Here is a 22207-nt window from a genome sequence, read left to right as displayed (position 1 = left end):
TGACTGGGAGGGTACAAAAATTCATCATCCAATTCTCTGGATTCCTCGAAACAGATTTTTTTCAGCTAATAGTGGCACAACTTCTTTAACGATTCCATTATAATTTTACACACAACACACAGCAGTATCGAGCACCACAAGAAACAAAATCATCAAAATCAGTTCATTTGACATGCAATCTCAGTCAGTGTCTTCTTGTACATCGAAATCTACACCAAAATCTTCGACCTTTTTTGGGTTCAGCTTGAGTTTCATCTTTTGTGGTGCCAGGTTTTCAAAAGCATTTGCATATTCGTTTGACTTAAATTGATCCCAAGCAGCCCTTTTGTATTATATTGCCTAGATATGTAAAAATAAATTTAAAATTTAATTTAATTTATATGTCAATTGTAAAATTGTTACTATGGTTCAGATGGAAATGGCAGAGAATGCTATACATATGTAGTGTATATGTACAGAGTATCCTAATTCACAATGCATTCTTTGGCTTTCAAGCAACATATCCAGTTCAGGACATTACTTTCCACTATTGAAATTAGCGAAGACATGTTGGATCAGCATCATCCTGTACTTTGTGTTTGGGCAGCAGTTACACCCAAGATCAGAGGTTAAAGTTTGCTCGTGCAGTTTTTTTGAAAAAGTGCCAGTTTTTTGTTGCTGAACTGTGGTACTGGCGGCGCGAGCAGAACAACTAATCAGAAGAAAAAGTATTTTCTCTTCTTAAGATGCATGCATGTATTAAGCAGACTCCTACAACTTTGGCCAGTAATGCCATGTCTTACTCTGAAATGGTGTAACTGCCTAAAAGAAGCATGAGAGTTTCCAACATTTAACTTGTTTATGATTTCTGATGCCTTTTATTCCAGTACTTGGCCTGAAATAGGCACTGTAGCTGCACACTGCTGCTGAAAACAAGTTTGTAGGCTTTTTACAAGTCCTTGAACTTTCTGCATTGGATACACATGCATTTCTCACTGCTTGGCCTGGCTTTTGGAGCACTAGATTTTATCTGCGTTTCATTGGTCAGTGCGGTTGTTCAGATAGAATATGAGATTTTGAGATGCTTTCTGATGCTCACTTTAGGTTCACTAGGACTTCTTTGCACTTCTCCAGTTATGTTCATTTTCTCTTGAATGGAAAGACATCTTCTTTTGTTTTGTGAAGAAAGCATCAATTTTCCCATGCACAAAAATGGGAATCTACACTAAAAATTATCCTTAGCAGAAACACCCCTAGTTTCACTCAATGTGCTATGAATTTTGACTGTTGGGCCGTGGTCCACATTCCACTTCTTTACCTCTGAAACCAACTGCCGCGTGGTCATGAACAAAGTTTAGCCATTTACACTGCAGCTATAGCCCATAATAATGACAGTTTGCATGCACACAGCAAATCAATAATCACTGGCCACACCATATACAGAAAGTTACATGGTGATTTCTTCGTCTTTATAATATATAGGGTGAACATTAACAAACCCCATGAACTGCAGGGATGGATTCCTGACTGGAAATGGAGGAGGAAAGGTCCTATGAACATGTGTGTGGAAATGCATCGTTGCCACAGTAGATGGCACTGGTGAATGACAGTTCCACTGATACCATGTGCTGCGTGTCCCATGTGTGTTGAAAGCTGTGTGATAGACACAGCGTACTGTAAGCAATGAGAATGGTCTGGTATTCATGTCAGGAAGAAGCTAAGATAGTGTTTGTGTATGGCCAAGCAGATGGAAACGGTCAAGAGCCAGCACAGCTATACCAAAACAAGTACCCTCACAGACACTAACCTCATCACACACCACTTCAAGCTCTTTTTATGCATATGTGTGATCATGGGTCCTTTCAGAGAGATTAATATGGAGGGAGGCGGCAGACTGTGTATACACCAGATTTTGAGGACCGAGTACTACAGGATATTGAGATGAACCTTTGTACAAACCTGCCAACCTGGTGCATGCCGAAGTATGATTATGTGTATCCTACATGACATTGCTTCACATGAAGGCCATCTTGAACATCTGTGTGATGTAGACGCGAAGCAGCTCTGTGCTGTCTTCTGGCATGATTTGTTGTCATTGCTTGCACACCATTAATTTTTGGATACATGTTCCTAGTGTTCCTAGGACTTTTTTCCTGCATTTCCAGTCTGGAAACTGTTCCCCCAGTTTGTTGGTTTTATTAGTGTTCACCCTGTATAAGGGCAACAGAATGATTGTGGTAAGTACAAATAACAGCATAAAAATGCAAAAAAGTATAAATGGAAAAGTATGAAACTGGGGTAACTTTGCATTCAAAACCACAAAAGTGCACAATATACAACATACAAGTGCAAATAAACTTAGAGGTGAGGGATGTGTAAATGCGGTTGCACTGTATTTAAATTTTATGGCTATTTCTGTATTAACTCCGAATTTGTTCCTTTGAAATTTCTAAAACCATTGGGGCAAATTGCAACAAAAAAACTCAGCAAGTTGGCAAAGAGAATCTAAGAGACTGGAAGCATACCATCAGACTTTCAGAAAAATATCATCCACATAATTCTGAAGATAGCATCAGATAAAGGCAAGAACTATCGCACAGTCAGCGTAACAACTCATGCATTTAAGTTGCTGACAAAATAATATACAGAAGTATGGAAAAGGCAATTGAGGATCTCTTAAGTGATGATCACTTTGGCTTTAGGAAAGGTAAAAGTATCATAGAGGCAGTCCTGATGTGCGTGATAATGTAAGTGAGACTGAAGAAAAATCAAGATAACTCATAGAATTTGCTGACATATAAAAATTATTCAACAATGAAAAAATAGTGCAAACTGTTCAAAATTCTCAGGAATATATGTTAGCTATTATAAAAGATGGGTAATATGCAATATATACATGAACCAGGAGGGGAAAAATAAGACTGAAAGACCAAGAATGAAGTGCTTAGATAAGGAAGGGTATAAACGGGGATAGAGTCTTTTGCTCTTAATATTCAATCCGAACATGGGAAAAGCAATTGCAGAAATGAAACAAAGGTTCAAGAGAGAGATAGAAATTCAGAGTAAAAGGACATAAATAATAAAATTTTCTGATGACATTGTTACCCTAAGCAAAAATGAAGAATGACAGGACATGTTTGTTAAAATGAATGGTCTGATGACATCAGAATATGGATTGAGAATAAACTGAAGAAAGACAAAAGTAATCAGAAGTAGCAGAAATTAGGTAAGCAATAAACTTAACATCAAAATTGATAAACACAAACAAAATGTAGTTAAAGAGCTCTTCTACCTTAGATGATAAATAAAAGAGCATGGAGGACATAAAAAGCAGACTAGCTCAGGTAAAGAGGCACGCCTTGCCAAAAGAAGTGTTCTAGTATCAAATGCTGCCTATAATTTGAAGAATTAATGTATAGGAATGTATGCTAGAAGTGCAGCATTGAATGGAAGCAAATGATAGACGGCAGAAAAACTGAAATGGAATAGAATCAAAGCATTTGAGATATGGTGCTGTAGAAGGATGTTGTTAGTTAGTTAGTTATATTACTTGTTCCATGGATCATGAACACGATTCTTTCATAATGATGTGGAACGTGTCAAAGTACACAAGATTCATTTATCCCAAATAATCATTGTTAGTCTTATATACGGTACAATTGTTAATGCTTACTGTATTTCTTTGGCCTGTGTCTAAAAATTCATCTATGGAGTAGAAGGAGTTGTCATTCAGGAATTCCCTTAACTTACTTTTGAATGCTTGGTTGTCTGTCAGACTTTTGATATTGTTTGGCAATTGACCAAAAATCTTTGTGGCAGTATAATCCACCCCCTTTTGTGCCAATGTCAAGTAGTGAAGGTCACCCTATCTCCTAGTATTGTAGCTGTGGACTGTGCTATTAATTCTGAAGTGATCTGGGTTACTAACAACAAATTTCATTAGGCTGCCTCTTTCATATAGAGTTCTGCCCTATCTGGTGAGCAGCTGGTGCCTATATTTTCCACTACATTTATAAAATGATTATTAAAAATATTTTCAACCTGTGATTTTTCATTTATAAGCTTTTCATTGTGCTTAACAGTAATACTGTTGTCCTGTGACCTCGGTTGCCCTGTTTCCCTTTTAACTATATTCCATATTGTTTTAACTTTGTCATCAGAGGTGCTAATCTCAGACTTGATACACATACTTCTGGATTTTTTTATAACTTTCCTTAATATATTACAATATTTCTTTTAATGGTTGAGCTTTTCTTCATCTCGACTTATTCTAGTGTCTTGGTATAGTTCCCATTTCCGGCTACAAGAAATTTTAATCCCTTTAGTCAGCGATGGTTTTTTATCAAGTTTATTTCAATTATGATTCACTAATTTCTTAGGAAAACTGTTTTCAAATATACCCACAAGTTTATCATGGAATAAGTTAAATTTAACATTTGCATCAGGTTCCCGATAAACATCCTCCCAGTCTACCCTTTTCAAGCTTTCCTTAAATTGTTGAAGTGTTATATGGTTAATTGGGCTTATTTTGGTTTTTTTTTTTTTTTTTTTTTTTTTTTTTTTTTTTTTTTTTTTTTTTTCACATTACTGTATGGAGCAAAGTCATGAATTGAAAGTAGCTGTGCATCGTGATCAGAAAGCCCGTTCTTAATAGGATAGGTGCTTACTTCTTTTAATTTATCTTGGTCTGTGGTTTTAGGTACTTTCAACATGCTTTTTGTGTGTCATATGTTTGTCCAAATCCATATATTATGTTGGTCCAAATCCATATGTTTGATATTTATATGTTTATTTTTATTCTAGAAGTTAAAAATGACAAGCAATTACACACCTGAGGTGTCAGGTTTCATAATTGCTACAGTACTGAATATTTCGGAAGACACTTTGGAAATGTCGCTACGGATAGAAGGTTAGTATAATTTTCTGTGTTGTAACATGTAGGTTAATCTATATTTCCCTTTATTTTATCTATCACCACTCACAAATACAACTATAAATTTTCTTCTGCTTGCTCTTCTTTCTCCTTAACTAAATAGAAAGAAATGTAAAAAATTTAATAAGTACATTGCTTTCACAGATGATGGAAATAGTCCCAAACATGGTCTTTAAAAAGAATGATTAAAATAAATCACAGCAAATTTCTACTTCATGTACAGTAACACACATCTGGCAGAAATAAATATGTACAGTCATATAGTTTTGTGGTAATGTTAATCAATAAAATATGCTTGAGTGTAATTCCAGCATTGTGTTGGTATCAGGATCAGCATCTCACTGTATTTGTGATTAATTTTACTTATGAAGGCTTCTGTCAAAGTTGTAGGTAATATTTTTGTTCATTCTCAAACCATTGCCTACATTAGAAGGTGCAATGTTATTAACAAAACATGAAATACAGAATTTTTGGGCACTTTATATGCATGGATTGTCTGCATTTGTTATTAAATCAGATCAAGGTAACAATTGTTATCTGACTGCTTACAATTGTTTTGGTACATTCAAAATTTGATAGATAACTTTAGCTGTTTATACATAAAAATTTGACAGGTGCCATCAGTTGTTTATTATATGTTTGTAAGTGCTCTCCCTATCCCTATCCCTATCCCTATCCCTATCCCTATCCCTATCCCTATCCCTCACCCTCTCCTTCCCCCCTCTTGCTCCCCTCAATCATCATGTTATAACTAAATACAACATCACATTATTATTTTATAAATTACTGGTATGTCATCAGCTAACTGCTTTACTGAATTGTGAATCATTTTTAAAAATAAAAAAAGTATTATGTTTAAATTCAGACCATTTGTTCATCAGTTTGTCTGGCTCCTTCATCTTCTATTTGTATATTTCCCATTCTTCAAGTTTGTCCAACTTCATTCCTTTAGGTAATACATAGTATCATCAGTACTACCTGTTGTAAATTTTGTGCTTTGCAAATGATAGCCAAAAGCAGTCTTTTTGTTTGGCCTGATATGTTCCTTGACTCTTATCATAAAATCCTGACCTGTTTGGCCTATATAATACCAAAAGAAAAGTTTTATGTTTGTCTGCTAGCTGTAACTGAGATTATGTGGACACTTGAACGTAGCAATTTCAGTGTGAGAGAGTTTGAACTGTGGTTGTGTAAGATACCAGTAGAGGCTGGACCTAAACTACATTGTTTACAAAGCTGCCAGCCTCACCAAGCAATTGCATGAAAGCTGTTACCAAATGCTTTTGTTTGGTGCATAGCTCATTGTTCTCTGTGAGCAAAGAGATGTCTGAGCTCTCTGTAACTCACAACTGAGTTTAACAAACAATGGAAAATCCAGGATGGATGAAATATTGTCACAACTGAGTTTTAAAGAAATAGTATGAGATGATTTCAGATAAGTCCTCACTTTATTTCTTTCATTTTCATTGACGTGTTATTGTGCGGCCTGTTGTATGCTGTTCAGAGTCTGTTGTACTAGTGTTACATATGGTTAAGTAAACATCTTGTAACTTTGAGGACTTTCAGTTCACCTAAGAAAAGATGAATTGTGGTGCATAGTTGCCAGTGTGTGCTGAGTACATCAGCGCATGACGATAATGCCCAGCCTGCTCGTCGCGAAACTTGTCAATCTCGCTTGTCTGCGTAACAACAAGTTGACAAGCCGAGTGATCTGCAGTCTTTCTCAAACAATTTTAAACAAACTATTCAATACTAAACTCTGAGCCTTGCACATCTTATAGCTTAATGATGAACTGGCTATCATATTGCTAATGGTCATAGTTATTGTGATATTTTAATATCAAGTGAACTACTCCATGAAATTCTTAAAGTTTACAGTTTATAGTGAAAAATAACTATTGATATGATATTGTGTTTGGTGAATGTGAAGTCCTATGTTCTGTGTATGAAATATATATAACATATTGAATTATTCTTTAAATTCAGTCTCGAAAAAATGGAATGTATGTAAAGAGCGCTCTGTGATGAACGCATGCACCAGTGAAAAAGCCAGAATGAAATATTCACAAATCCATCATATCTCATAAATGGTCTGAGCTATTGAAAAAAGATTTTGGCAAATGATGTGCCCAGAGAGGAGAGTATTTTTCAATGACATAATGCAATTTTAAGGACCTTAGCTAATGGAATGAGAATTTCTGTGGGCTTTTCAACAACAATGTAAGTGAAGTTGCATGTTGATTTTTATAATGAGAATGGGCGTTTTCATTAACTATTGACGTGTCTTGCCCTCAGTTGCTAGTTTAATATGGTACTGTTTCAAGGTTCTGTCACAATTGCTGTTTTACATCCATTAGAATTTTAGTGAGACTCTGCTGTGTTTTGGCAAAAGCAGCAGATTTTAGCATGGTCACAAAATAAGTTACGTGTTCAAAACTCGTCACGGTCCTTCATGAATCATCTGGTAGTGTAGAGTGTTTGGCTCGTACAGCACTAAAAATTCCATTAACACTGCCTTCATCCAATGGAGCATTTCCTACCACCCAGTGCAAAATATCTATTTTCCTCCACCGATTTGTTGGATCTTTATGTATCATAACAGAGTGGCATACATAGTCCATTACTATCATCGAATTCAGAGGAATATTTTGCATTATAATTTTATCTTCACAGCTAGTGAATGTGTTCTTGGATGACAACTTTTAATGTGTGTTCAGACGGACTGCACTGTTGTTGTTAATGTAATGCCAACACAAAACACTTATCGACAATATGTGATGCATGAAGAACACTGCAATTCCTGAAAACACCACCCAATCCCATTTACTTTCTCCCACCTCTCTCTCCCTCTACTAACCCCACCCAACACAATCTCCACCCCATCCTAGTCCACGTTCCAAACTGCAATCTTGGCATTGTGTGCCCAGCTGGCACCATGTAGGCTCCCTCTAGTTCGAGAAAGGATTCATTTTGAAAGCAAGGAAGTTTTCCTTCTTTTTCATGTGTGACTGTCAACAACTCAATGCTTCTGCTATTCAGTGAATTGTCTCCTCTATTCCCAAATTACTTACATTCTTCCAAAACTTTCTTACTGTAATACCATTTATTGTTGTACAGAGTGGTATCTATTGTATCCATCAATTGCAGTTGGCAACCCTGCTCAAATGTGCACTAAATGAGCGGGAAAACACCGGCAGACAGGCACAAGAACAAAACACACAAACACACACACAGAATTACTAGCTTTCGCAACCGATGGTTGGTTCTTCAGGAAGGAGAGGGAAAGACAAAAGGATGTGGGTTTTAAGGGAGAGGGTAAGGAGTCATTCCAATCCCGGGAGCGGAAAGACTTCCCTTAGGGGGAAAAAAAGGACAGGTGTACACTCGCACACACGCACACATATCCATCCGCACATACACAGACACAAGTAGACATATTTAGGCAAAGAGTAAGGGCAGAGATGTCAGTCGAGGCGGAAGTACAGAGGCAAAGAAGTTGTTGAAAGACAGGTGAGATATGAGCGGCGGCAACTTGAAATTAGCGGAGGTTGAGGCCTGGCGGATATCGAGAAGAGAGGATATACTGAAGGGCGAGTTCCCATCTCCGGAGTTCGGATAGGTTGGTGTTGGTGGGAAGTATCCAGATAACTCGGACGGTGTAACACTGTGCCAAGATGTACTGGCCGTGCACCAAGGCATGTTTAGCCACAGGGTGAACCTCATTACCAACAAACACTGTCTGCCTGTGTCCATTCATATGAATGGACAGTTTGTTGCTGGTCATTCCCACATAGAAAGCGTCACAGTGCAGGCAGGTCAGTTGGTAAATCACGTGGGTGCTCTCACACGTGGCTCTCCCTTTGATCGTGTACACCTTCCGGGTTACAGGACTGGAGTAGGTGGTGGTGGGAGGGTGCATAGGACAGGTTTTACACTGGGGGCGGTTGCAAGGGTAGGAGCCAAAGGGTAGGGAAGGTGGTTTGGGGATTTCATAGGGATGAACCAAGAGGTTACGAAGGTTAGGTGGACGGCGGAAAGACACTCTTGGTGGAGTGGGGAGGATTTCATTTCAGGGCAGGATCTGAGGAAGTCGTATCCCTGCTGGAGAGCCACATTCAAGGTCTGATCCAGTCCCGGGAAGTATTCTGTCACAAGTGGGGCACTTTTGGAGTTCTTCTGTGAGAGGTTCTGGGTTTGAGGGGATGAGGAAGTGGCTCTGGTTATTTGCTTCTGTACCAGGTCGGGAGGGTAGTTGCGGGATGCGAAAGCTGTTTTCAGGTTGTTGGTGTAATGGTTCAAGGATTCCGGACTGGAACAGATTCGTTTGCCACGAAGACCTAGGCTGTAGGGAAGGGACCGTTTGATGTGGAATGGGTGGCAGCTGTCATAATGGAGGTACTGTTGCTTGTTGGTGGGTTTGATGTAGACGGATATGTGAATCTGGCGATTGGACGGAAGGAGGTCGACGTCAAGGAAAGTGGCATGGGGTTTGGAGTAGGACCAGGTGAATCTGATGGAACCAAAGGAGATGAGGTTGGAGAGGAAATTCTGGAGTTCTTCTTCACTGTGAGTCCAGATCATGAAGATGTCATCAATAAATCACGTGTGTGCTCTCACACGTGGCTCTCCCTTTGATCGTGTACACCTTCCGGGTTACAGGACTGGAGTAGGTGGTGGTGGGAGGGTGCATAGGACAGGTTTTACACCGGGGGCGGTTGCAAGGGTAGGAGCCAAAGGGTAGGGAAGGTGGTTTGGGGATTTCATAGGGATGAACCAAGAGGTTACGAAGGTTAGGTGGACGGCGGAAAGACACTCTTGGTGGAGTGGGGAGGATTTCATGAAGGATGGATCTCATTTCGGGGCAGGATTTTAGGAAGTCGTATCCCTGCTGGAGAGCCACATTCAAGGTCTGATCCAGTCCCGGTAAATATTCTGTCACAAGTGGGGCACTTTTGGGGTTCTTCTGTGAGAGGTTCTGGGTTTGAGGGGATGAGGAAGTGGCTCTGGTTATCTGCTTCTGTACCAGGTCGGGAGGGTAGTTGCGGGATGCGAAAGCTGTTTTCAGGTTGTTGGTGTAATGGTGGAGGGATTCAGGACTGGAGCAGATTCGTTTGCCACAAAGGCCTAGGCTGTAGGGAAGGGACCGTTTGATATGGAATGGGTGGCAGCTGTCATAATGGAGGTACTGTTGCTTGTTGGTGGGTTTGATGTGGACGGATGTGTGAAGCTGGCCATTGGACAGATGGAGGTCAACGTCTAGGAAAGTGGCATGGGTTTTGGAGTAGGACCAGGTGAATCTGATGGAACCAAAGGAGATGAGGTTGGAGAGGAAATTCTGGAGTTCTTCTTCACTGTGAGTCCAGATCATGAAGATGTCATCAATAAATCTGTACCAAACTTTGGGTTGCAGGCTTGGGTAACCAAGAAGGCTTCCTCTAAGCGACCCATAAATAGGTTGCCATACGAGGGGGCCATCCTGGTACCCATGGCTGTTCCCTTTAATTGTTGGTATGTCTGGCCTTCAAAAGTGAAGAAGTTGTGGGTCAGGATGAAGCTGGCTAAGGTGACGAGGAAAGAGGTTTTGGGTAGGGTGGCAGGTGATCGGCGTGAAAGGAAGTGCTCCATTGCAGCGAGGCCCTGGACGTGCGGGATATTCGTGTATAGGGAAGTGGCATCAATGGTTACAAGGATGGTTTCCGGGGGTAACAGACTGGGTACAGATTCCAGGCGTTCGAGAAAGTGGTTGGTGTCTTTGATGAAGGATGGGAGACTGCATGTAATGGGTTGAAGGTGTTGATCTACGTAGCCAGAGATACGTTTTGTGGGGGCTTGGTAACCAGCTACAATGCGACGGCCAGGATGTTTGGGTTTGTGAATTTTAGGAAGTAGGTAGAAGGTAGGAGTGCGAGGTGTTGGTGGGGTCAGGAGTTTGATGGAGTCAGGTGAAAGGTTTTGTAGGGGGCCTAAGGTTCTGAGGATTCCTTGAAGCTCCGCCTGGACATCAGGAATGGGATTAATTACCTTGGCATATATATATATATATATATATAATGTGTGTGTGTGTGTGTGTGTAAACAAAGATTCCAAGACTTACCAAGCGGGAAAGCGCCGGCAGACAGGAACAATGAACAAAACACACAAACACACACACAGAATTACTACCTTTCGCAACCGATGGTTGTTTCTTCAGGAAGGAGAGGGAAAGACGAAAGGATGTGGGTTTTAAGGGAGAGGGTAAGGAGTCATTCCAATCCCGGGCGGAAAGACTTCCCTTAGGGGGAAAAAAGGACAGGTGTACACTCGCGCACATACACACACACACACACATATCCATCCGCACATACACAGACACAAGCAGACATTATGTGCGGATAGATATGTGTGTGTGTGTGTGTGTGTGTGTGTGTGTGTGTGTGTGTGTGTGTGTGTGCGCGAGTGTACACCTGTCCTTTTTTTCCCCCTAAGGGAAGTCTTTCCGCTCCCGGGATTGGAATGACTCCTTACCCTCTCCCTTAAAACCCACATCCTTTCATCTTTCCCTCTCCTTCCTGAAGAAGCAACCATCGGTTGCGAAAGCTAGTAATTCTGTGTGTGTGTTTGTGTGTTTTGTTCATTGTGCCTGTCTGGCGGCGCTTTCCCGCTTGGTAAGTCTTGGAATCTTTATTTTTAATATATTTTTCCCATGTGGAAGTGTCTTTCTATTTTATATATATGCTTTTGTGAAACATTTGTTTTCAACTGACTGAATGTCCACAGCTCTTAAAGTATGCATTTTAGAGCCCATGTTTACATGACTCTTTTTCCTTGTTTTGGTTCACATTACCCTTGACAAACACAAGATATGCATTTGATGGGTGACACCACACAGTTCTGTGTATCCACGGCATGGTAAGAGGGGCACCTTACCAACCGAACTGCTGGCAGCATGGTAGAGAAAGCCGGCTCGCAAATAGGTGTTACCTGGGCAGTGAAATCATGTCTCCTCCAGTGAGTCAAATATCAAGCTGCAACTAATTTAAAATGCAGTATAGGACCAAAATCAGTACGGACTGCAGTATAATTTGTATATCTAATGGCTAAAATGCATTTCTTAATGTTTGTGACAGCTGTAGCAACTCACTTAACTAAAATTTTAGAACTCCATTATGTTTTGGGACATCGTACTGGCATCATTTGTGCGCCTCAACCAAATCAGCACTAATGTACCAATTGTTGCTGTAAAGATAATAACCCTTTCTGATCTAACCATGAGCAAGCTCCAAAACAATTAGATAAATTATTTTCTGTTCAGGATAATAACTGCCATAATTTGTGCTCTTACTATCATAAACAATGAATAACAGTATAACTGGCTGAGAATACATTATGTTGATTGACGAGAAATGCCATGCGATGGAGGAAGCATTAAGTAATAGCATAATAACATTTTCATGCCTGAAACTCATCATTCGCGATAACTACAAGTCACAGAAGGCTGCAGACAGATATGTGGTGATTCTGTAATGAGGATACAAACTTTCATGGATGTTGGCGAAGGGTAAATATGTCAATTTGAGATAAGGGCCCCTGATCTGGAAATGACCAAGTCAAAAGTTGTAAATGAAAATTGTTCTGATATTTCTGATAGTGGAATACATATACCAGAACTGTTGTTACTAAGATTATAGGGTAATGTGAACCAAAACAAGGAAAAAGAGTCATGTAAACATGGGCTCTAAAATGCATACTTTAAGAGCTGTGGACATTCAGTCAGTAGAAAACAAATGTTTCACAAAAGCATATATATATATATATATATATATATATATATATATATATATATATATATATGTGTGTGTGTGTGTGTGTGTGTGTGTGTGCGCGCGCGCACACACACAACATTTAGTGCACATTTGAGCAGGGTTGCCAACTGCAATTGATGGATACAATAGATACCACCCTGTACAACAATAAATGGTATTACAGTAAGAAAGTTTTGGAAGAATGTAAGTAATTTGGGATTAGAGGAGACAATGCACTGAATAGCAGAAGCATTAAGTTGTTGACAGTCACACATGAAAAAGAAGGAAAACTTCCTTGCTTTCAAAATGAATCCTTTCTCGAACTAGAGGGGCCCTACATGGTGCCAGCTGGGCACACAGTGCCAAGATTGCAGTTCGGAACGTGGACTAGGATGGGGTGGGGATTGTGTTGGGTGGGGTTAGTAGAGGGTGAGAGAGGTGGGAGAAAGTAAATGCGATTGGGTGTAGTTAGTTAGCAGCTTGGAGGAAGACAATAAGTTTACTGGGTAAGAATGTGGGAGGGAGGTACAACAGATGCATGGGCTAGGTGTGTGATGCTCAGGTACCAGAGCCGGCGGGGAGGAACACATAGCATGATGAAGGTGATGTGGAGACATGTAGTAGGAAGGTGCGACAAGGCAGAGGAAATGGAAACTGTTGGATGGAGGTTTTGAGAATACTGGATTAACAGAAATTGAGATCAGGAAAGTTTATACTACCCCATCAGAGGCAATGCCTCCTGTTAAAGCAGCCATGGTGTATACCAACTGTGCTGCAGTCACTGACACAGTTTTTCAAGTCAATATAAAACTAACCAGTGTCCACTAGAATGAATGGCCACTGCTAAACTGTGGCCAGCTTTTCAGCATTATTCAGATGAGTGTTATCCTTTCAACACATCTTTCACTCCCATACCTGTCCTGGCCCCAATTTCCGTTAACCCTCTGTCCCCATGCCCTCCACCCGACAGTTTTCCTTTCCTCTGTCTTGCCACCCCCTCCCAGTCCACATAACCTTCATTGTGGATTGCTCCTCACCTGCTCTGGTGTCCACGCGGTACATGCTTAGGGCCCGTACACATTCTACCCCCTCCTCCCACATCCCTAGCAAGCAAACAGGATGACATCTGCTGAGCTGCTAGCTACTCAACCCTAACCCCCCTTCCTGCCTACTACCTTTCTCTCCCTTTACCCACCACACCTGACACAATCTCCACTCCATGTGCCAGACTGCAAATCCCAGCATGGTGTGTCGAGCCAGCACCATGCAGTGGGCAGCTCCAATGACATGAGGTTGGGAAGGGGGACAGGGAGAACAGGGGGGGGGGCAAAATCCCCAGGGCCCAAGCCTCATGGGGGGGGGGGGGGGGGGGGTTGGGCCCACAGGGCAAATATCACACTGCTATTCTAAAACAAATTTTGTATCACACAATAAATAAAAGAACATTACCCCAGCACCAGCATAACCGAACTGGCTCTTCCTTTCCACTTCTGTTCTTCAGTTCTATACGAGTCATATGGGACAATAAATTGCACCCAATTCTGTTTCATATTTAACTTTGACTGCTCAATATTTTCTTCAGTCATCATGCTCTAAAACCACCTTCTGATGGAGTCTTTAAATGATGTTGGAAATCCTGCCAAAACATTTCCCCAAAAAACGTACTCAGCGACAGCTGTGAAATATTGTTATAATCTGGTAGGTTTGTCAACAGGATTCAAAGATATGGCTCTTCTGATTCCAAAAAACAAGTATACAAAAAATATTTTGCATTCAGGAGTAAACACAAATTATTTCTATTTTTATGTAGTTGTCCTAGGATAAAAGTAAAAGTGAAGAAATGAAATGACATGCAAGAGGTGCATTGGCCATGTCGATGCTCAAAAATAAAGTGTGTTCTTATTTGGTTGCTCGTAGAATAGCCAACTTACACGTGAACTCTCTTGTTACTAGATGTTTCATTTTTTCTTGACCAGAGTCATGGTCTTCAGAGGTTCAACTCAGAAAATTGGAGAGCCAAGTAGTAGAAATGTCCACAGAATATTACAGATTCTGAGTCACTACGAGTTTTTCCTTGCAAAACACTTTAGAAAGGTCAAAGATCAAAAGAAGCTAGAAAGGGTTTAAAAGTGCATTATGTGTAAGTTAGTCGCATAAGGAATTTTTTTTTAGTTGTGCCCATCATGTCAGGAGTACCATATTGGGTCCGAGTGAAAATGAGTATTATTCAGTTACTTTTGATGCAAATCCTGATTCAAGTCATATTGAACTAAGGACATTTTTCCTGTGTTATATTTACTTCAAGAAGGAAATTAATAAATGAATGATTTTGGAATCCATAAATTGTAATCAGAAAACAAGAGTTGCTATTGCACATTTAATTCGATCAACACTTCTGAAATATTTAGTCCTTATCATTGAATGCCACAGACAAAGTTAAGATAATGGAAACAATATTAGAATTTTTGTGAAGGAGGTCAGATACAATCCTCTTGCAAAATTTTCTCTGTGTGCTTATTACAGCCTTATGTGGAGCGCACACAGATGAGACTTGTCATAAAGCAGATACTTTTTTTTCCCAGCGTGATCCAACTCCTTTTCAAACTATTCAGTAATAGTCCACAACTGTGAGAAACACTGAAACAGTGTGTTGAAAGTTCATTATATTCCATGTCTGATACCTGTTGGAGTGCTCAGGTTGACACTGCAATACCAAATTCAGCTTACTTGAATAACATTGCCATTGCTGTTGAAACTTTCAGTAAGTTAAAAGCTCAAAGCACTACAATTGATGTTGAGATAAGATACTTTGAGAGCTTATTAAATGGCTTAAAATACTGTCATGAAAACTGAGACATCATTCTCTCTAATCTAAAGTTGCTGCCTGTGCAATTAATATCAGTCTTGTATTTACAGAGGTGTGCCCTAATGAGAGGAAATTATTTCATGGTGAAACCAGGAGTGAAGTGACAGATTTGAATTCACAAGTTAAATTTACTGTATGTTATTATTCACAATTTAGTGTCTAACTTGAAAATCCAATATGAAAACTGTGATGGTTTTAAATGAAGCATTTGGGTTTTGTGGAAATAATCAAAGATGACTGATGGTCAGGTCACTAAAGCATGCGAGTGAATTATCAATGAATACCTTAATAATGTCACAACAGATAAAGAAGAAGAAATTAAATATTTGAAAACAATTTACACTTAAAACTTTGAATACATTTCTTTGGAACCATTAGACCTTAAGAGTAAGATGCTTGAGCTTAAAATTTCAAGCTTATTGCCAAATATAAAGCTTTGTGCAACTTTTACACAATTCCTACAATTTTAGCCAAAGTAGAGGGGTTATTCAGCACTCTGACTCATGTTAAAAATGTCTTGTATAAACTATGCATCAAGAACATCTCTCAGATTCAGAGATCTTGACAACTGAATGTAATTTGGCAACACACCCAGACTTTGATGCTATGATTCAAACATTTTCTGAAAAAATTGCTCACAAAGCACCATTGACGGTGATGTAGGGAGTGCACAACTCACTGCAGTTTAAATATGAGTGTGCTAATGTCTGCTTATTGAAATGTGTAGGCATGCCAGGCAATGAGCAGGCACAGAACACTCCATATCAAAGAATTACTAGCATCAGACATTTCGTCAACATACAGATCCTTATAATACTTAGTCTTTTGTTTTAAAGTGAAGTGAAGATAAATTAGACCAATTTAAAAATAAAATTAAATGAAGCATACTTACATTTTACAATAATTCATCCCTGAGTAACATCTGAAGAAGAATTTGTAAGTTTGTCAATTGTATCAGTTTTCTCCCTTGCTGTGTAGTCATGGTTGTGTTATCATCCAGTTCTCTAGCTGTGGTAGTCATGGGCTCCTGATAACTGTCTTTCAGTTTCCTACTCCATGAAAGCATTATACTGTTGGTATTCTTTCTCGGCATGTTTAACCTTCGCATATTCATTCATGATTCATAAGATTTTTTTTATTTTACTATGTTCAAAATAATGTTGGTTGAATATAACATTGTAGGAGGTGTATCATAATAGCTGTTAGTAGTTTTCTGAAATAACAGAGAGCATGAAATTAAACATTTTTGTTAATAAAGCACTGGCCAGTAATGCATCATTTTGAACTTGAACTGGGATGAAGAAAGTTGTATGTTATAATAAAAGTGCTAGCAGAACTGCAGTGTGCAAAACAAATGTGAAATTTGAAGCATTATCTTAGCAGAGGCACTTTAGGCAGGTTTGCTATCAATTGCTTTCTTTCCATGAAACTATTATAATTAAATACAATGAATATTGCATATATACCTATAAATGTTATTTAAATATGTAGCTACTGCAATATATTCTAATTCTGATTGAAAATGTGAATGGAAATCAGAAATGAGTATGCAGAGAGTGTGTTCGGAAAAAATTACATACTGGAGGCAGCAAATTTAATTTTTAGTGTCAGTTCCGCAATTAGGAAACCTGTTTTTCCCCATTTTCATAGAAAAACAATGTTACACATTTTTGTACCCAAAAGTAAGTCAACAAATTTCGAAGAATACATTCCGTGACCAATAGTAACAAACTATTAGCTTGGTGCATAAGTTCGTTGCGTTTTCTCTGTAAATTTAATAAACACAACAGATACACGTAACAGAGACTTTAGTCATCAGTAATATATTCCCCTTCACTATTTGTGACAGTCTTCTAGTGCTGGGGGTAACTTCTTGATTCTGTGACTCTAGAAAGCTTTGAGGTTCCGCATTTTTGTCCAGAAATGAATTTCCTTGAAATTTCACTAGAGTGTGGAAGAAGGGAAGATCTGAGGGCACAAGATCAGGTGAATAAATCCTGTACAACGTTTTTTGTCATTCTAGCGGAATGCAGATGGGCATTATCATGGAGTATGATCACTTCACGCAGTGTTCCTGGTCATTGTTCTTGCAATGCTTCTATGAGATGTTGACAGTAAATGTCACCAATGATGGTTACTTCTCAGGAAAGCAGTTTGTAGTACAACATGCTGTTGCTGTTCCACCAGATTCATAGCTTTGTCTTTTGTTGATGCATGCAGGTTTTTGAACAGGAAGGTGCTTCTTTGGGCTCAACAACCATTCCATTCTTTTCCATGTGCTAGCATAAAGACGCCATTTGTCATCACCAGTAACAATAGAGGGTAGGATTTGTTGGCGCTGTTCATGAGACAGTTGATTGTGAGCAAGCAGAGACGCACATATGGTCACCTGCTGATTTTTGTTATTTTGGCCTAGAGCATGCAGTACCCATACACCTGATTGTACTCATGTACCTGGTTTTTGAATATTCCCCATTGCATGCAAATGTCAAACGATGGTGGAATGATTACGGTTCATTAAATTTGCCGATTCCTGTTGGATCATTGTGAATTAATGCATTTAATCGATCTTCATCAAACCTTGAAGGTCTTCTAAACGTGGAGAGTCACTAATGTCAAAACGATTCTCCTTAAAATGAGAAAACCATTTTCTTCCCAAGCTTTGTCGAACGGCATTATCCCTATACAAGACGCAAATGGTTATGGCTGCCTGTGCTCCTGTCACCCATATATTGAATTTAAGCTGAAGAATGTATCAGAAATTTTACAATTACTCTCCTTGGAACTCTAGAGACCACAGCTCCAGTCACTGCCTCCAAATAACAAAATGATAATATCTAAACTCACGTAACAACAGTGAACAATAAAGAAAAAAATGACACTTGATTAATAAACTCATAGCTAGCAGAATACCAATAAGCAAAACAAAAATGCTATAAAATTATGTACCAACCTAATAATTTCAGTAGTTCATTTTTCCATGGTAAGAATAACAACTGAAACAAAAGCATCTAAAGTGTGAGTGATGATCAGTGGCTTTTGTGCACATAACAAAACATTTGCAAACAATTAGGAACAGTTATTCTGATATGCCTGTCTTTAACCTTTCTGCTCTGCATCGGAACATTTCTTGCTATTTCTTTGAGGGCATCCACTTTCTAAATACAGTGCGATGACATGTCACAGTCAGTATAATTTCCTCGAAGCTTCACCTAGTCTGTAATACAGGGCAACGCTGCATCCAACATGCAACAGAAGGTAGTACTATTGATATCCTTTCTTTCAGGAGTGCTAGTTCTGCAAGGTTTGCAGGAGAGCTTCTGTAAAGTTTCGAAGGTAGGAGACGAGGTACTGGCAGAAGTAAAGCTGTGAGGAGGGGGCGTGGGTCCCACTTCAGACATTTCAGGATCTCCTCGTCTGTAGACAGCACACCACTGCTGATAGTGAGTTGGACAGCATCTGTGAGCTTGTTATTAGGTGTCAGTTTTCAAATTACCAAGGCATTTCATATCTGCAATAAGGAAACTACGAGCAATAACATAAGTTTTTTCACAAAAGTATGAACCATGGACCTTGCCATTGGTGGGGAGGCTTGCGCGCCTCAGCGGTACAGATAGCCATACATATGTGCAACCACAACAGAGAGGTATCTGTTGAGAGGCCAGACAAATGTGTGGTTTTTGAAGAGGGGCAGCAGCCTTTTCAGTAGATGCAGGGGAACATTCTGGATGATTGAAACTTCCTGGCAGATTAAAACGGTGTGCCGGACTGAGACTCGAACTCGGGACCTTTGCCTTTCGCGGGGAAGTGCTCTACCAACTGAGCTACCCAAGCACGACTCACGCCCTGTCCTCACAGCTTTACTTCTGCCAGTTTCTCGCCTCCTACCTTCCAAACTTTACAGAAGCTCTTCTGCGAACCTTGCAGAACTAGCACTCCTGAAAGAAAGGATATAGCGGAGACATGGCTTAGCCACAGCCTAGGGAATGTTTCCAGAATGAGATTTTCACTCTGCAGCAGAGTGTGCGCTGATATGAAAGAGCTTCTGTAAAGTTTGGAAGGTAGGTGACGAGATACTGGCAGAAGTAAAGATGTGAGGACGGGGCATGAGTTGTGCTTGGGTAGCTCAGATGGTAAAGCACTTGCCTGTGGAAGGCAAAGGTCCTGAGTTCGAGTCTCGGTCCGGCGCAGAGTTTTAATCTGCCAGGAAGTTTCATATCAGCACACACTCTGCTGCAGAGTGAAAATCTTATTATGGATGATTTAAATAGATAAATGAGTTGGATAATTTTGTAAAAGGTTTCCTTGTCTGTCATTTTTAACACTTCTAAACTTGAAAAAGTAAATGAGTGACTGATATTAGCAGGTGATGTTCTCTTCAGAATTGAGAATGTTATTTACTACGTACTTTATTATGGACAAAGTTGGCTGCTGTTCTATAGAAAATAGTTTTGGAGAACAGTACAATCAGGAAGAGAAAATATTTTCATGAACCCAGAAATTGCAGTTACTCTGAAAGTGAGAACATTCCATTTTTACTAGAAATGAGAGAGCAACCCTTCTAACATTCTTGCTGCTAATGAAGTTTCCCAGTTTCTTGCATAAAAACATTTTTTTTAAATTTAAAAATCAAACTCAGTAGATTTGTGTTAAAGTAAATACCATTGCTTTAGTGTGATTTGGAATCATCCAGATGGGCCTGGAATGTAAATACTAGAGTTCAGTTGAAGCTGTACAAAGATACATTGTATGAAGGTTTCCAAGCTGATGAATGTTACATGATATTCACAATGTTCTGTGAAAATAGTGGCAGAGATCACTTTGCTTTGCTATTCTTTGCATATTTAGCACTATGCTTGACTTCAAAAAATTACCAATTTTTACTTTGCAGCTGAAATCTTTTTCTTACTGCTGATGGTTTCTGTTCAAAATGTTTCCTACAAATTAGAGATCTTGTTAATGTGTTTTTACACACATAAAAGAAAATTATGATTATGTTGGTTAAATTATATATATTTAATAACTGATTTCCTGTTGTGCAGCTGGCGAATCTGATCTTGAGGCCCCTAAAGGAAGGTTCTATGTTGAGAATGAAGATTCAGAGAAGAATGAGAGTGACTCAAAACTTCATCAGCTGAATTGGAATGAACTTATGGATGTCAGAATTTTATTTCCATGAGCTCTTAAATTGTTATTTTTCTCTTCAAATATTGTGTATGTAAATGACTGGAAATAAACTCTAATTTTGTACCCTGAATGGCTGTTGTTATCAATAGCATCAGAAATATGAATTAAGAATTGTAAACTTATAGGAATTAAATTTCAGTTGCCTCCCTAAAAGTTTTTGTCTGAAAGCTACGAACTTTTCATTATTTTTTTGACACCTCAACCCATGTAGTATTTGGTGAGTTCTCTTTTTCTCTTTAATTATTCAAATTTCATAGAGGGGCACTTATACTGTCACTCTCCCATATGTTATAAGTTAATGGACTACTACAGGTACACTGTGTACCTTCTACCACGCAACATATTGTGGCTTCCAGAGGATAATTTAGATATAAAAACAGGAGAGAGATTAATAGTACAGTGGCACAGTTACATCTTTCCAGAACAGGTTCTGAGTGGAAAAATGCTTTCTACAATATTAAACATTCCAGTCCATTAGAATCACTCTGTACGGTTTGAGACAATTATGACAAATTCCTCTTTTTCATAAACTTAAAGATGTACATGCTAAGTGTATGGCCTTAAATTATTTAGCGAATGCTCCAAGAAGAACAGTCTTGTTTAGGTTTCTCAAAAACAAGTCATAGCCAGACATAACCACTTTCAGTAATCCAAGTCAAAGTGTATGTTTGGTTTCTTTCACTGGAGTTGAGAGAAATAAACCATATGGTTCCAGTTCTGCAATCTTGTTTTGAGAGAGGTGCTTGTTGAGACTAGATCCCACACAAACACAACATTGACTGATTTTCTGAATTCTTTCAAAAAGTGGAGAATATACACCCTCACACCAATGTGGAGATACCATCCTACAGTGAAGAAAATTTACACTACTGTTTTCCTTGCTATTTTACCTTGTTTGACTCTCGGGAAATATCCTGACACATGGCTGCTACTTCAACTCTGATCAAATGCATAAAACCTTGTTACACTTCAGTTTCAGTGCTGGATGTCAACTTTAACCTCCAAGAATAAAAGCTATTGAACATTTACTTACAGAATATCAGCCTCAAAGTCTTCTAGTGCTAGAATAGAAGGAGCGGTATTCATTGGTAGAAAATTTCCATGACAAGTTCGTTCTCACACAAGATCATTGTGCAGCTACATATTCAATCCCAAGAATGCACTGAATGCATCTTTGTGTGTACAGTGGCTGTCCTTTTTAATTATTCTTTGCGCACAAAATCATTTATTAGCTTCAGTTACGGGATTGTAGCACAGTAAAACTAGCTCGAAATGGAACTGCATGGGCCTGAAGTAATTTTCCAAATTGGAGAAGTTTCTGGATTAAACAAAATGCATTAGGTTAAGTAAAATGTGTCAGATATCATGCACAAAAGTATAAATTTGTAATTATGCACACTTATGTACCTTCACTCCTGCACAGTGTATGTTCATCTGTTGTATATTGTACAATAGAACACA

The 22207-nt window shown here is 39.1% G+C and overlaps 1 protein-coding gene across 1 annotated transcript in view; it reads left to right on the top strand.

Moving 5' to 3' along the window:
* The window catches only part of LOC126354442 (uncharacterized), a 60490-nt gene extending 39591 nt beyond the window's left edge, over window positions 1-20899 (top strand). Inside the window, exons 3-4 of the mRNA XM_050004132.1 lie at window positions 4783-4888; window positions 20602-20899. Coding sequence (XP_049860089.1) covers window positions 4783-4888; window positions 20602-20738 — 243 coding nt within the window. The 3' untranslated portion in view covers window positions 20739-20899. The remainder of the gene's footprint in view (window positions 1-4782; window positions 4889-20601) is intronic.
* Window positions 20900-22207: the final 1308 nt, after the last annotated feature.

This window comes from Schistocerca gregaria, chromosome 1, assembly GCF_023897955.1.
Source record: "Schistocerca gregaria isolate iqSchGreg1 chromosome 1, iqSchGreg1.2, whole genome shotgun sequence".
NCBI lineage: Eukaryota > Metazoa > Arthropoda > Insecta > Orthoptera > Acrididae > Schistocerca > Schistocerca gregaria.
This window is presented reverse-complemented; position numbering and strand designations above follow the sequence as displayed.